The sequence below is a fragment of the Oncorhynchus nerka genome, linkage group LG22 (genome assembly GCF_034236695.1).
Source record: "Oncorhynchus nerka isolate Pitt River linkage group LG22, Oner_Uvic_2.0, whole genome shotgun sequence".
NCBI lineage: Eukaryota > Metazoa > Chordata > Actinopteri > Salmoniformes > Salmonidae > Oncorhynchus > Oncorhynchus nerka.
Genome location: NC_088417.1, coordinates 76779311 through 76794597, shown reverse-complemented (window position 1 = coordinate 76794597; position 15287 = coordinate 76779311). Strand labels below are relative to the sequence as shown.

The window sequence follows — 15287 nt, the reverse complement described above, 5'->3', positions numbered from 1 at the left end:
TTGGTTTAACATTAGGGCATGGAAACTTTAGAGGCATAGCAATTGTTAAAAAATAAATAGACATGTCCACTCCCCAGACAGGAGCATGTGTAATGGTGTCTAATGACCCAGACGCACATATCGAGTGCACTATTCTTGCTGACTCTTCTGAAATGAACACACATGTTCTGGAAAATTCCCAATACTAACGATCGTGTCTTGAAGCTGGGTTTGCAGCACGGCTATCCTCGCCATAAGGCGATCGTTCTTGTGTAAATTATGAGTACAGCGACTGCAGTTAGAGTCATAATGTTAATGTTACTACTCAGCTTCGGCTGGTGGAGGTCATGTAGAACCATGTCCAGATAAAGCATCCGGGGTGAAAAAGTTGAATGAAAAAAGTTGAGCGAGATAATTTTAAAAAATGTAAAACGGTAAAACCGTAAAGTTGGCAGGTAGCAAAGTAACGTTTGAAACAAACCGCACAGCAGCACGTAAACGAGTCCACAAGATTAAAGAGCCAAGTCTGTTAATTGGCCAATAGCATATTTAAAAGGATCAACCTTCCTTGCTGATCTGTTTGAACAGTTTGCAAAATTGTTAATTAGTATCATCACTCCTTTTGAGTTTCTTTGGCCATGGGAGAAATATATTTCGCCCCAGTCCTTGTTCCGTACAACTTCGTCTGAAGGTGTAGAATGAGTTTCCTGTAAATATATTATTTTCATTCTCTTTAACCAGGTAAAAACTGATAGTCTTTTCTTATTATCTTCTGAACCATTACAATTATAACTAGCTATACTTATTTCACCACAATGATATACACGTTTTGATTATACTTACCATGTTTGATGTAGTTTGTTGATTACGACTACATGGAAGTATGATAAACTACCAACCAAGCATATACAAAATGTTTTTATAATGATAAAAAAATAATTCCAGCCGTTGTTGGGTTATGAGTGAAGGAGGAAATGTATGTGAAGGGAATACCCCATGTCTGTGCCCTACTGGAGTGTGTTGTCACGTTAAGCCACGCCTCGTGGAGTGTATCCATGGTCAGGGAGGGCTTTCATGAAGGAATCAATGGGATGCGCGTTCTTGTGAATGCAGGAATGCCCACATGCAGGAACTCCTCAACTTGCGGCCGCAATCACACACTATCTGCCTGCGCATGAAACCCTGCTGCCTCCCTGGGGAATAATATCGCGTGGTTTGATTGGTTGCTGGATTTGGAACAAATCTGCCGAAAATAAGAGTGATTTAGGCTGCTTGCTGAAAGAAGCATGTGAGACTAGACATCTAAGAGGTAGAGCAACTTGCAGGTGTGCGGTTATATGCGGGATATTGAGAACGTGGTGAGTACATAGCATCTACCTTATATTTTTGTTGGCCTAGCTAGCTACTATCTTGCACCAGTGCCAAATGCATTGCAAGTCAATGGAGAGGAACCAGAGGAAACGTTTGATGCAAGCATATTTGATCAGAGGTAACGTAACTATTTCAATTAGCTAGCTTAGTTTTAGCGAAAGAGCTGACTAGGCCTATCTGTATGTTTGTCAAACGTGGCGATGCCTTCAATTGTGCAGGCACCACTCACATCTACGTCCCTTGTCTGTCACCAATGATTAATACAATTATATTAGAAACGACTTCGGAACGCGGGTGTATGTGTGGCAATAGATGTTTACTCATGACCTAAGGCATATGCACCACACATACGTTGATATATATTTGAACTCCATTACCAGTGTTCCAAAAAGTCGAGTAAACAACACTTGTGGCCCAGAAAATGTTGTGGCCCAGGAAATGTTGAATACATTGGCAATGCTGTCAAGCCAACATGACTTCTGCCGCGTTCAAAACAATTGGAAATGGGGAAATCTCATACGTCCGCGAGTTCAAGGCAACTGGGAACTCAAAACGAGCTCTGACTGGGAAAATACGTTTTGAACGGTCATCCTACTCGGAATTCCAAATCGGGTAATCGGGCCTCTTTCTAGAGCTCCGTCCTGAAGATCACTGACGTCTTGATTCAACCTTGTTTGAAAAATGGAACTGCTTGGCCATAATGACCATTATGTTTGGAGGGAAAAGGGGGAGGCTTGCATCGCTGAACACAATCCCAACCGTGAAGAACGGGGGTAGCAGCATCATGTTGTGGGGGTGCTTTGCTGCTACCCCCGTTCTTCACAGTTGGGATTGTGTAGGAAAGGTATTTGGATATATTGAATTGACATCAGTCAGGAAGTTAAAGCTTGGTCGCAAATGGGTCTTCCAAATGGACAATGACACCAAGCATACTCCCATGTTGTGGCAAAATGGCTCAAGAACAACCAAGTCACAGTATTGGACTGGCCATCACAAAGCCCTGACCTCAAGCCTTTAGCAAATTTGTGGGCAGAACTGAAAAAGCGTGTGCGAGCAAGGAGGCCTACAAACCTGACTCAGTTACACCAGCTCTGTCAGGAGGGATGGGCCAAAATTCACCCAACTCATTATGGGAAGCTTGTGGAAGGCTACCCAAAACGTTTGACCCAAGTTAAACAATTTACAAGCAATGCTACCAAATACTAATTGAGTGTATGTGAACTTCTGACCCACTGGGAACATGATGAAACAAATCAAATCTGAAATAATTTTCCTGTTATTCTGACATTTCACATTCTTATTAAAATGGTGATCCTAACTGACCTAAGACAGGGAATTTTTTACTTGGATTAAATGTCAGGAATTGTGAAACTGAGTTTAAATGCATTTTGCAAAGGTGTATGTAAATTTCTGACTTCAACTGTAATTGCAAAAGGGTTTTCTAATGATCAATTTGCCTTTTTAAAATGATAAACTTGGATTAGCCAATGCAACCTGCCATTGGAACACAGGAGTGATGGTTGCTGATAATGGGCCACTGTACGCCTATGTAGATTCCTTATTAAGTCTGCTGTTTCCAGCTACAGTAGCAATTTACGACAATGTCTACACTGTATTTCTGATCAATGTGATATGCACATTTGTCCATTTAAAATCGTTAAAAAATGAGGACTTTTTCTAAGTGACCAAACTTTGAACGGTAGTGTATATCCTTTAAAAAGAAAGTTAACAACGTTGATCAGAAAACCATTCAATATCTGGTGTGACCATTTTCCTCATGCAGCATGACACATCTTCGCATATAGAGTTGATCAGGCTGTTTTGAGGCCTGTGGAATGTTGTGCCACTCAATGGTTGTGAAGTTGCTGGATATTAGCGGGAACTGGAACATGCTGTTGGCCCAGAGCATGCCAAACATGCTCAATGGGTGACATGTCTGAGTATGCAGGCCATGGAAGAACTGGGACAGGTTTTTCAGTGTCCAGAAATTGTGTACAGATACATGGGGCCATGCATTATCATGCTGAAACATGAGTTGTTGGCTGTGGATAAATGGCACAACAATTGGTCTTAGGCTCTCTTCATTCAAATTGCCCTCGATAAAATATACCAGGATTCACCTGTGGAGAGCATACTTCTCCAGCGTGCCAGTGGCCATCGAAGTTGACCATTTGCCCATTCATCTTATGACGCCTACCTGCAGTCAGGTCAAGACCCTGGTGAGGATGACAACCACGCAGAAGCTTCCTTGATGGTTTGTGCAAACCCACAGTTTCATCGGCTGGTGTCAGATCTGGCAGATGGGCAGTGTGGTCTGCGGTTGTGAGGCCGGTTGGACATACTGCCAAATTCTCTAAAAGGATGGAGGTGGCTTATGGTAGGTAGACATTTAAATTCTGGTAACGTTCTCACTCGACACTGTCATTTCCCATCTGGACAAAAGGAACACCTATGTGAGAATGCTGTTCTTTGACTACAGCTCAGCTTTCAACACCGTAGTGCCCACAAAGCTCATCACTAAGCTAAGGACTCTGGGACTAAACACCTCCCTCTGCAACTGGATCTGAGACTTCCTGACGGGCCGCCCCCCAGGTGCTAAGGATAGGCAACATCACATCTGGCACGCTGATCCTCAACACTGTGCCCCCTCAGGGGTGAGTGCTTAGTCCCCCTCCTGTATTTCCTGTTCACCCACGACTGTATGGCCAAGCACGACTTCAACACCAAGTTTGCTGAAAACACATTGGTAGGCCGAATCAGACCGTGATGAGGCAGCCTATACGGAGGTCAGAGACCTGGCAGTGTAGTGCCAGGACAACAATCTGTCCCTCAACGTGATCAAGACAAAGGAGCTGATTGTGGACTGTAGGAAAAGGAGGGCTGAACAGGCTGAAGTAAAGCGGGTTGAGTTTCAAGTTCCTTGGTGTCCACATCACCAACAAACTATCATGGTCCAAACACACCAAGACAGTCGTGAAGAGGGCACGACAACACCTTCCCTGAGGACCCATGCCAAATCTGTTCAAAGTTCTATAGCTGCACCATTGAGAGTGCGGTATCCGACCGTAAGGCGCTTGAGGGTAGTGTACGGCTCAACCATCACTGGAGCCAAGCTTCCTGCCATCAAGGACCTAATATTAGGTCCTTGACTGGCATGCCTGGCGAGGGGAGTAGCCAGCTTGTCGGTATGCCAGAGCCTGAAGGTCGGAGGCTTTAGTGGAACTGCAATGTAGCCCATGACGTTGTTTCATTGCACAGACAGGATCTGTGAGGGAATGGCATGCCTTTCACTCACCACCTTTTTATAATGCTCTACAAAAAGGTTATGGGTGGACCTGCACATTGGCCAGAACCTGACCGGCTGTCCTAACTACAAACAATACTTCTACCTAGGTTGACTTATATTCTGTGGAAAGTACACTTTGTCAACCTACACAACAAATATAAACGGAACATTTAAAGTGTTGGTCCCAGGTTTCATGAGCTGAAATAAGATTGCAGAAATGTTCCATACACACAAAAAGCTTTTCTCAATTTTTTTGGACACATTTGTTTACATACCTGTTAGTGAGCATTTATCTTTTGCCAAGATAATCCATACACCTGACACGTGTGGCATATCAATAAGATAATTAAACAAATGTGCACCTGTGTAATGATTTAAAAATCATTGCACAGGTGCACCTTGTGCTGGGGACAAAAGGCCACTCAAATGTGCAGTTTTGTCACAATGCCACATGTGTTAAGGGAGTGTGCAATTGGCATGCTTTTTGGAGGAATGTCTACCAGAGCTGTTGCTGAGAATTGAATGTTTCTTTCTCTACCATAAGCTGCCTCATGTCGTTTTACAGAATTTGGCAGTACATCCAACTGCAGACAACGTGTATGACTTCATGTGGGTGAGCGGTTTGCTGATGTCAAAGTTGTGAGCATAGTGCCCCAGATATCTGTCCACTGGATGCATATCTGTATTCCCAGTTGTGAAATCCATAGATTATGGCCTAATTTAAAAATAAACAACAGTTAACTCAGTTGTGTCTTGGTAATTGCATGTTGTTTTTTAATTCTCTATATTACTGGTGATAATTAATACACAAGATATGTAGCCTTTTGGTTATATGGCTGATGATAAAAGGGATGGTGGTCCCCCACATACAGTAGCTAATAACTACTGTTGTATTTTTGAAGTGGTGTGTCACCATTATCCTATCAGGGCCCTTCGCCCCAGACACCGCGTCCCTAAGTGAACTACTGCTGAAGGTACCATGTAGCACCTGACCGGAGCTCGGTTGGCTGTAAACAGATGCTGTCACAATGGCCTGGCTGTTAATGGGATTGCTGCCCAGAGGTTTGGTGTAGTGGAGACCAACAGGTTTTTCTGGATATAGAAGGATGGTGTGTGTATGACCCCTTAACCCTCCCCTTAACTGGTGCTTTACCTGTTTCTATCCCAGTTAGCAGTACAGACAGGGTGTTGATTTGTCTCTATGGTATTAACTTGTCTCTCTTCTCAGGTGTTGCTGTTAGCAGTAGGAGGTTAGGTGATGGTGCAGAGGCTTCAATCCGTTCTGACCCTCTACCTGTCAGGAGTGTTGGCTTTCCTAGGCCTGTGGTGGTACATCTATCGGAAGAAAGAATACCATCTCACTGACAAGGATGACGCAAATGATGACACGACCGCAGACCAGGAGCACCTGTCCTCCCCCAGAGACGTAGGTAACTGTGTTGTGGAGAACGGCCACTCGACTGGGATGCATCTGGACGGGCACGCAGTGAGGGAGCGGTCATTAGTGGAACAGGAGCTTGTTGATATTACAAACACCCCAGCAGCAGCAGAGCAGGGTATAGTCCCACTCTGCCAATCACAACCTGAGGTAAGGGTTGTGGCTGCAGACGGTCTCATTAGTGGCCTGGTTACTGCTGCTGTGAAGCCTGTTTACGAGAGCACTGAGTCTTCAGCTCAAGTGTTCCTAGAGACTGCAGCTGAGGGTGGACCTGAGCAGGATCTAGAATTACAATGGGAACACCAGCCATGTGTGCCATCAGCCATGCGTGCCACCAGCCATGAGTCAACTTGCTCCTTATCAATCTGTGATCTAGGCTCTGGTAAATCGAAGTCCGTCGGTGAAAGTGCAGGTCTAAATCAACCACCACAGTCTGAGACACTGGAGGACATTACAAACAGCACTTTGAACCTGGAGCCTGCAGAGGAGGTGGAGGTGGTTAGACTGGAGCCTGCAGTGGAGGTGGTTAGACTGGAGCCTGCAGTGGAGGTGGTTAGACTGGAGCCTGCAGTGGAGGTGGTTAGACTGGAGCCTGCAGTGGAGGTGGTTAGACTGGAGCCTGCAGTGGAGGTGGTTAGACTGGAGCCTGCAGTGGAGGTGGTTAGACTGGAGCCTGCAGTGGAGGTGGTTAGACTGGAGCCTGCAGTGGAGGTGGTTAGACTGGAGCCTGCAGTGGAGGTGGTTAGACTGGAGCCTGCAGTGGAGGTGGTTAGACTGGAGCCTGCAGTGGAGGTGGTTAGACTGGAGCCTGCAGAGGAGGAGGTTAGACTGGAGCCTGCAGAGGAGGAGGTTAGACTGGAGCCTGCAGAGGAGGAGGTTAGACTGGAGCCTGCAGAGGAGGAGGTTAGACTGGAGCCTGCAGAGGAGGAGGTTAGACTGGAGCCTGCAGAGGAGGAGGTTAGACTGGAGCCTGCAGAGGAGGAGGTTAGACTGGAGCCTGCAGAGGAGGTTGTTAGACTGGAGCCTGCAGAGGAGGAGGAGGTTAGACTGGAGCCTGCAGAAGAGGAGGAGGTTAGACTGGAGCCTGCAGAGGAGGAGGAGGTTAGACTGGAGCCTGCAGAGGAGGAGGAGGTTAGACTGGAGCCTGCAGAGGAGGAGGAGGTTAGACTGGAGCTTGCAGAGGAGGAGGAGGTTAGACTGGAGCTTGCAGAGGAGGAGGAGGTTAGACTGGAGCTTGCAGAGGAGGAGGAGGTTAGACTGGAGCTTGCAGAGGAGGAGGAGGAGGTTAGACTGGAGCCTGCAGAGGAGGAGGAGGAGGTTAGACTGGAGCCTGCAGAGGAGGAGGAGGAGGTTAGACTGGAGCCTGCAGAGGAGGAGGAGGAGGTTAGACTGGAGCCTGCAGAGGAGGAGGAGGAGGTTAGACTGGAGCCTGCAGAGGAGGAGGAGGAGGTTAGACTGGAGCCTGCGGCGGAGGAGGTTAGACTGGGGCCTGCGGAGGAGGTTAGACTGGGGCCTGCGGCGGGGGAGGTTAGACTGGGGCCTGCGGCGGGGAGGTTAGACTGGGGCCTGCGGCGGGGGAGGTTAGACTGGGGCCTGCGGCGGGGGAGGTTAGACTGGGGCCTGCGGCGGGGGAGGTTAGACTGGGGCCTGCGGCGGGGGAGGTTAGACTGGAGCCTGCGGAGGGGGTGGTTAGACTGGAGCCAGAGGGAGACATCCTGTCTGCTGTGGAAGAACCAACCTGTGAGTCAAGTCTACAGGCTGACACCTGTCTGGCTTCCCCCAGCCACCTTATAACCAGTCGGGTGTCTGCCTCAAAGCTGCCATTGGGAATTTTGAGGTCACCTCAGAAGAAAGAGTCTGAGGAATGTAAATTCAGCAGGAGAAACACCACAGAAATTAACCAGCTGGTGTCAGGTCTCATCACTGATGTGGTCTCCGCAGCAGTGAGTCAATTCCTGAAGGAAAAGACCCAGCTAGGACATAGTGTTAGTCCTCTCCGTAGCGGGGACCCCTGCAAAGCCCCAGACCATATCTCAATGGATAACAGTGAGCATGAGATGCCACCTCTATTCCAAGAGGATCCGTGTTCAACAACCGGCAGAGAGAACATCAGTTCATCTCCTATAGTTCAGGAGGACGTGAAACACGACCACAGCAGTAGAGCTGAGATTCAGATGGAGAAGATTGAGCTAGCAGAAGAAGATTCTGCAGTAGATGATTCTGGATCCAGCTCTGGTCAGACCGAAAAGGTCTCCAGTGGCAAGGAGTTGAGCACCAGTATGAGCCCACAACCACCCAGAGGACCTGCTGAAGGACTGGGGGCCACCAGCATGTTCCTCACTAACGGTTGGTGGATTGCGAATGTTCCAGGTGAGCTGCCTGATTAGCAGACTTTCAACTTCTCACAACATATCAGCATCCTTTCTGTCCAAGCTGACCTGTCGCTTTATCTCTTAGTGTTGCAGTGTAGCTGTATCTGTCACACCCATGGCCTGTGTTCTGTTTACAGGTGCCATATGAGTTCAGGGCATATTTTTCTGCACTGAAGAAATATATTTATTTTCCTTTTATGCACAGTATTCAAGAAGGAAAACTACTTCCATGACAGAATGTATTCTCTTCTCTTCTCTGTTACTGTTATGTTGTATGTGGGTCTTTTATACGGTCTGTGTTTCCGTGGTTGTATTGTGTACACAACACAAGTGACTGTTTTTAGTGACTGATCCTTGCCCCCAGGCTCTGGTGTGAACAACATGGACTGTGTAGACGGTTACTGTCAACATGAAGCCAAGGACAACAAGCATAGCAGTCCCAGTCTACCAAGTCAGCTACTGAACACCAATCAGGCAATTGAAAAATACAACCAAAGTCACAACAGCAGCCAGTCACCGACTGTTTGGGAGATAGAGGTGCCAAAGGTGAGTTTACCTCCCTGTCTAACCCTGTCATTCCTCTACCACCTTAATCATAATGCATTTCCTCTGACTACTGATTTCCAGTTTAGGTTCTCTAGTGCAGGTGACATGAGGGCTTGTAGATATAGCCTTGAGTTGTTACAATAGTGTGCTGCAGTCAGTCGTCTCAATTTAAGTGAGCCTGAGACCTGGTGCTCCGGTGACAGTGACCTGGGTACAGCTGTCTGATTCATAGGTCTATGGCATGGTGGGTTGGGCTGTAGTAAAGGGGCAGTGTGTGAGGGGAGTCCTGCTGCCCTGCCTGTTGTCTTAATCTCCTCAGGTACTCAATCAAGAGGACATTCCACAGAGCCAGGCAGCATGTACGCACACAGATCTCTTTCCAATTACTCTTAAAAGTGCTTGGTGTTATCAGGGCAAGAGTGACCTGGACAGCATGTGTGCACGCTCTGAGAAAGACTCACATCTTCTAGTACAATGTAATAGCTTATGCATGATACTATGTATTCTCTGGTTTCACTGTCCAACAGCATTTTGTTGGTAGATTGATTGGGAAGAAGGGGCGACATGTGAACTACCTGAAGGAGACGTCTGGAGCTAAGGTCTTCATCACCGCCCTACCTTACACCCAGGAGTTCCAGATCTGCCACATAGAGGGTGAGTGACCCAGGAGCTGCCTCTCCACAACAGGACATCACTTGGATTTGGGAACCTAGGCATTGGGAGCAGTAGTGTCACTAGTGGCTCGCTCAGTTTGTCCCTCTGTTTCCTTCAGGGTCAGAGAAACAGGTGGATTGTGCTCTGGAGCTGATAAGGAAAAAGTTCAAAGATCTAGATGTGACCAACTGTTACGTCCAACCTCCAGTGGCCAGCCTTCCCTCTCTCTCCATCACATCCTGGGTAAGTAGTTTCTTCTGCTTGGCTGAAGTAGTGTGGGATTGTAGGTGGTGCTTTGACTAAAATACTATTTCTTTCCCTTAGCTGCTGCTTCCCCATAGGGTTACAGTTGAGGTAACGGTGATCCAGGTCACATCTGGGAACTCTGTGTTCCTCCAGCAGCACAAACACCCCACCTTCCATGCTCTCTGCAGTCTGGACCAAAATATGAGCCTGTGCTACTCTCACCCAGGGTGCCCTCCCCTGCCGTCCCCAGTGGAAGGTAGGCATGCACAGCCAGGGTGCCCTCCCCTGCAGGCCCCAGTGGAAGGTAGGCATGCACAGCCAGGGTGCCCTCCCCTGCAGGCCCCAGTGGAAGGTAGGCATGCACAGCCAGGGTGCCCTCCCCTGCAGGCCCCAGTGGAAGGTAGGCATGCACAGCCAGGGTGCCCTCCCCTGCAGGCCCCAGTGGAAGGTAGGCATGCACAGCCAGGGTGCCCTCCCCTGCAGGCCCCAGTGGAAGGTAGGCATGCACAGCCAGGGCCTTGGGACTCCTTACCCTCAAGGATGTCTGATTTTAAAGTATTTTTCCATGGTGTTGTAGTTTTCAAATGTCCTACTTAAAAAAAATATATATAAAACAATGAACAATAATCTTTGCATATCTCACACATAGTTGGAGTGATCTGTGCTGCCCAGATGCCTGAGGGAGCCTGGTGGAGAGCGCAGGTGATGGGTCACCATGAAGAAACCATGGTGGAACTCCGCTATGTGGACTATGGAGGCTATGATATAGTGAAGATGGACACCCTCCGCCAGATCAGGTGACAAACTCACTGTGGGGATTCAGAATATAACTGGAATGGGGTTGACATTGGGGTTGACATTGGGGTTGACATTGTAATTACCGATGTTAAATAAATGTAGATAAAAAATATATACAGTACCAGTCAAATGTTTGGACAGCTACTCATTCAAGGGTTCTTTATTTTGACTATTTCCTACATTGTAGAATAATAGTGAAGACATAAACTATGAAATAACGCATATGGAGTCGTGTAGTAACCAAAAAACTGTTATACAAATCTAAATATATGTGAGATTCTTCAAAGAGGCCACCCTTTGCCTTGACAGATTTGCACACTCTTGGCATTCTTTCAACCAGCTTAATGAGGAATGCTTTTCCAACAGTGTCGAAGGAGTTCCCACGTATGCTGAGCACTTGTTGGCTGCTTTTCCTTCACTCTGCGGTCCAAACCATCTCAATTGTGGAGGCCAGGTCATCTGATGCAGCACTCCATCATTCTACTGCTTGGTCAAATAGCCCTTACACAGCCTGGAAAACTGTTTTGGGGCATTGTTCTGTTAAAAACCAGTGATAGTCCCACTAAGCGCAAACAGGATGAGAGGGTGTATCGTTGCAGAATGCTGTGGTAGCCATCCTGGTTAAGTGTGCCTTGAATTCTAAATAAATCACTGACAGTGTCACCAGCAAACCATCACACCACCTCCATGCTTCACGGTTGGAACCACACATGCAGAGATCATCACTTAACCTACTCTGCGTCTCACAAAGACCCGGCGGTTGAAATCCAAAAATCTTCCATTTGGACTCATCAGACCAACGGACAGATTTCCACCGGTCTAATGTGCATTGCTCGTGTTTCTTGGCCCAAGCAAGTCTCTTCTTCTTATTGGTGTCCTTTAGTAGTGGTTTCTTTGTAGCATTCAACCATGAAGGCCTGAAGACAGTTGATGTTGAGAATTGTCTGTTACTTGAACTCTGAAGCATTTATTTGTGCTGCAATCTGAAATGCTGTTAACGCTAATGAACTTATCCTCTGCCGCAGAGGTAACTCTGGGTCTTCCTTTCCTGTGGCGGTCCTCATGAGAGCCAGTTTCATCATAGCGCTTGATGGTTTTTGCGACTGCACTTGAAGAACCTTTATAAAGTTCTTGACATTTTCTGGATTGACTGACCTTCATGTCTTAAAGTAATGATGGACTGTTTCTCTTTGCTTATTTGAGCTATTCTTTCCATGATATGGACTTGGTCTTTTACCAAATAGAGCTATCTTCTGTATACCACCCCCACCTTGTCATAAAACAACTTATATATATATATATTTTTTTTTTGATTGAACACTTTTTGGTTACTACATGGTTCCATGTGTTATTTCATAGTTTTGACGTCTTCACTCTTATTCTACAATGTAGAAAATAGTCAAAACAAAGAAACCCTTGAATGAGTAGGTTTGGCTTAACTTTTGGCTGGTACTGTATGTATGTACACTTGAAGTTGGAAGTTTACATACACTTAGGTTGGAGTCATTAACTTGCTTTTCAACCACTCTGTCTTGTCCTAACAGACTTGCCAAAACTATAGTTTGTTAACATCTACTTTGTGCATGACACGTTCCAACAATTGTTTAGACTATTTCACTTATAATTCACTATCATAAATCCAGTGGGTCAGACGTTTACATGCACTAAGTTGACTGTGCCTTTATACAGCTTGGAAAATTCCAGAAAATTATGTCATGGCTTTAGAAGCTTCTGATAGGCTAATTGACATCATTTGAGTCAATTGGATGTGTACCTGTGGATGTATTTCAAGGCCTCGCCTTCAAACACAGTGCTTCTTTGCTTGACATGGGGAAATCAAAAGAAATCAGCCAAGACCTCAGAAAATAAATTGTAGACCTCCACAAGTCTGGTTCATCCTTGGGAGCAATATCCTAATGCCTGACTGTACCACGTTCATCTGTACAAACAATAGTACGCAAGTATAAACGCCATGGGACCACACAGCCGTCATACCGCGCAGGAAGGAGACGCGCTGTGTCTCCTAGAGATGAACGTACTTTGATGAAAAGTACAAATCAATCCCAGAACAGCAGCAAAGGACCCTGTGAAGATGCTGGAGGAAACCGGTACAAAAGTACCTATATCCACATTAAAAAGAGTCTTATCGACACAACCTGAAAGGTCGCTCAGCAAGGAAGAAGCCACTGCTACAAAACCGCCATAAAAAAGCCAGACTATGGTTTGCAACTGCACATGGGGACAAAGATCGTACTTTTTGGAGAACTGTCCTCTTGTCTGATGAAATAGAACAGAATGACCATCATTATGTTTGGAGGAAAAAGGGAGAGGCTTGCAAGCTGAAGAATACCATCCCAACCGTGAGGTATGGGGGTGGCAGCATCATGTTGTGGGGGTGCTTTGCTGCAGGAGGGACTGGTGCACTTCACAAAATAGATGGTTTCATGAGGGAGGAAAATTGTGGATATATTGAAGCAACATCTCGACATCAGTCAGGAAGTTAAAGCTTGTTCACAAATGGGTCTTCCAAATGTACAATGCCATTTGCCACTTCCAAAGTTGTGGCAAAATGGCTAAAGGACAACAAAGTCAAGGTATTGGAGTGGCCATCACAAAGCCCTGACTTCAATCCCATAACTTTGGGGTCAGAACTGAAAATGCGTGTGCGAGCAAGGAGGCCTACAAACCTGACTGTTACACCAGCTCTGTCAGGAGGAATGGGCCAAAATTCACCCAACTTATTTTGGGAAGCTTGTGGAAGGCTACCTTAAACGTTTGGCCCAATTTAAAGGTAACGCTACCAAATACTAATTGAGTGTATATAAACTTCTGACCCACTGGGAATGTGGTGAATGAAATAAATGAATCTCTCCTATTATTCTGATATTTCACATTCTTAAAATAGTGGTGATCCTAAGACACAGGATTAAATATCAGGAAATGTGAAACTGAGTTTAAATGTATTTGGCAAAGGTGTATGTAAACGTCCGACCTCAACTGTGTGCGCATGTTACACAGAAATTTCCACCAAGGAGGAATTAGATGTAATTTTGCTTCCCTTCTCATCAGATGCCTGGTTGTGTAGTCGGCTTAAAAACAGTGCAAATAAATTGAGCATCAAGGATGTGGACAAATAAATTGCCACTAACAGAAGATATTGTTAATCAAGATGGACAGAGCTGTGCAAGGAGTCACCCCACCAAGTGAACGTTATCATTCCCCTAAGCATAATTATTGCAATCACTTCCATGTGGCGTCAATAAATCAGCAGTGGATTCTCTAAATAATATATACTTTAACTACACGTGACCAGTTAGATTGATTTCTATTTAATATGGCTGGTAATCTCACATTTTGTCCCGCAAAATGAAAATCAGGTCAGACATTTGCCTAGCACATTTTATTCCTAGTGGCAACAGTGGGATTGATGTTGACGATGCTCCTCCCACAGATCTGACTTCGTTGCGTTGCCGTTCCAAGGGTCTGAGGTGATCCTGGAAAATATTGCACCCATTCCAGGTATGTTTCGGCTGTATTTCTTCCTCTACTTTAGGACAACATAATATCAAAATGATACATTCTGCATTCTAAACATGAATGAAAGTTCATGCTCATATCTGTGTTCTCTTCCTTTTCTACTCTGAGAAGATTTTTCAGCTGCAGCCAAATCTGCTCTGGAGGAGATGACACGAGGATTGGCACTACTTGCACAGGTAGAGAAAAGAGAAGTGCATGGATACGTCTCCTGCTGATGTACAGTCTGCAGAATGACATGAGGTAGTCCCTGTTCTTACCCTGTATATCTGTGATTTCCTCAGGTCACAAACTGTCACACCAGTGGCATTCCTTTGGTACAGATATGGAGAACAGAAGGAGAAGAGGTTGGCAATATTTTGTTTATTTTGGAACATGTTTAAAGTACTGAAGCTTTTCTCCTAATGCTTTTAAAAAAGTGTTCTAATGGGTTCATGTTGCTAATGTTTTTCTCTTGCTGTTCCAGTTGGTGTCTGTGAACCGTGCTATGGTGGATAATGGACTGTGCAGCTGGGTAGACAGCCCCTGACCGTGAAGCGCAATCCTGGCTGTTCAGATAGTTTTAATACCTCCTTCCTCCCTTGTGAGGTAAGCACAGATCTATAAGTGATTGGATAGGTGTAAGTTTACCACCCTATTTCTTTCACCAATCCAGATCTGTGATTACCTCACAGTAGCTAGGAAGGAACAATGGATTTCTGAAGTATTCAAACGGGGCCCTTGCCTTGTCTTTCACCTTTTTACCCCCTCAGTCCCACCTCTGGACTACTGCCTTGATGGCATAACAATGTTGTCCTTCAGCACAACGTCTTCCTGCTCAACTCAACCATTATACCTGTTTCTTTACAACCATGTACACACAATCCAAGTAATTTATTTTGTGAAGTTTTATTTACTCCCACCCGGTCCTATAAATGTTTGTATTGGACACATAATGTAATCATAATTAACAATCTCACTTAACCCCCACACACACACACTGAATACTATTTTGTTTTTAATGTATACATTTCTATTAAGAAACTAAATAAAGATCAACTGTCCTTACGGACGTCTCCTCTTT

General features: G+C 45.7%; 1 protein-coding gene across 1 annotated transcript; it reads left to right on the top strand.

The window, feature by feature from the left end:
* Positions 1–1006: 1006 nt before the first annotated feature.
* LOC115104795 (titin homolog) lies at positions 1007–15287 on the top strand. Its single transcript, XM_065006826.1, has 12 exons — positions 1007–1337; positions 5865–7592; positions 7628–8444; positions 8811–8992; positions 9520–9646; positions 9765–9889; positions 9971–10148; positions 10542–10689; positions 14142–14209; positions 14339–14403; positions 14509–14571; positions 14691–15287. Exons 2-12 carry the CDS (start codon positions 5895–5897, stop codon positions 14751–14753), a joined length of 3534 nt encoding a protein of 1177 aa, XP_064862898.1. The 5' UTR covers positions 1007–1337; positions 5865–5894; the 3' UTR covers positions 14754–15287.